Below are 1,369 nucleotides of genomic sequence, written 5' to 3' on the forward strand. Positions count from 1 at the left end.
TGATCCAGGAAGCTAGTCCCAGTTCCATCTCTGCCTTGGCCTTCCTGACTGCCCCTCTATCATCCCTATTACAGAATTACACTTAAATAAAAACCTGATTTGTTTCATGTTTCCCATTATTTATTTGTACTTCTTATGAAGTGCTGATCTTTTATTTCTGAAAGTATGTCCATGTATTAGCTTTGAAGAGTTCCTCATAAAATTAGCATAGATACCCATTCAGGAAATATTTACACATTTAATATATTGTTCCTAATCTCTTTATTTATTTTTTTTACCTTTTTTCTTTTGTTTGTTTCAGGATGTTGCCGTATGGCTGTTTAGCCACAGGAGACCACTCTGGCCTTATTGAGGCTGTTTCAAATTCAGAAACTATTGCAGATATTCAGCTAAATAGTAGCAATGTTGCTGCTGCTGCTGCCTTCAACAAAGATGCTCTCTTAAACTGGCTAAAGGAATACAATTTAGGGTAAATTTTATTGCATTTTCTTGCTTACAACTGAAGATATAAACTTCCTCATGAGGTAAAATTGTCTTTGAGGCATAAGGAGAAAAAGCACAAACCCTGTTTTAAAATGTCCATATGTGACCCAGTTTCAGCAAATTCATGTGTTTTCTTAATGTTAACACACAAGATGAGTTTTTTGGTAACTGTTTCTTGTGTTTTGTATTTTTAGAGATGACTTGGATCGAGCTATTGAAGAGTTCACCCTGTCTTGTGCTGGCTACTGTGTAGCTACTTATGTGCTTGGAATTGGTGACAGGCATAGTGATAATATCATGGTCAGAAAGAATGGTCAGGTAAAAACCCTGTTAAAGATATCCTAAATTATTACTGAGTTATTGAACAAGGCTTATTTTACATTTTTTTTCAATTAACTTTGTCTTAATTTTAAGCAGCTGCTAATTTAGAAATAGACTTCTTGTAGACCTGGATGAAACGAGTAAATTTTAAAGATTTAAATCAAGGAACACTAGTGGATTGAAAAGCAAATGTAAATTAATATAATTGTCAGGTAAAATTTCCCTGTATAACTCACTCTTCTGATGGCCATAAGACTTCTTGGATAGTGTTGACTAAACTGTAGCCCTAGTCATAAAACCTTGCAAACAACCAACCTTGAAAGAATATAGGCACAAGGGATTTTAACTAGAGGTGCAAAAATCAGTCCAATATCGGATCAGCACCAATATAAACAAAATTTACTATATCAGAAATCAGCCATATCAGGCTGATAAATGACCCATGCATGCACTCAGCCGCAGCACAGCACAGGTTGCAAGGAGCATAGCTTGGAGAGCTGCATCCAGCTGGTAAGTCTGGTGTGGTGGAAGGGGAGGAGGGAAGGAAGGAGTTGGGGCGGGGGGG

The 1,369-nt window shown here is 36.8% G+C and overlaps 1 protein-coding gene across 4 annotated transcripts in view; it reads left to right on the forward strand.

Moving 5' to 3' along the window:
- Positions 1-1,369, forward strand: part of PIK3CB (phosphatidylinositol-4,5-bisphosphate 3-kinase catalytic subunit beta) — a 230,936-nt gene that overhangs the window by 221,935 nt on the left and 7,632 nt on the right. For all 4 annotated transcript variants that reach the window (XR_002095095.1, XM_019503673.1, XM_019503675.1 and 1 more), the window contains 2 exons: positions 302-469; positions 678-801. Coding sequence is in view for 3 of the 4 variants with exons in the window: in XM_019503673.1 (XP_019359218.1) it covers positions 302-469; positions 678-801 (292 nt within the window). In the remaining variant the exon portion in view is untranslated. The remainder of the gene's footprint in view (positions 1-301; positions 470-677; positions 802-1,369) is intronic.

This window comes from Gavialis gangeticus, unplaced genomic scaffold (assembly GCF_001723915.1).
Source record: "Gavialis gangeticus isolate Ggan-Ray unplaced genomic scaffold, GavGan_comp1, whole genome shotgun sequence".
Lineage (NCBI taxonomy): Eukaryota > Metazoa > Chordata > Crocodylia > Gavialidae > Gavialis > Gavialis gangeticus.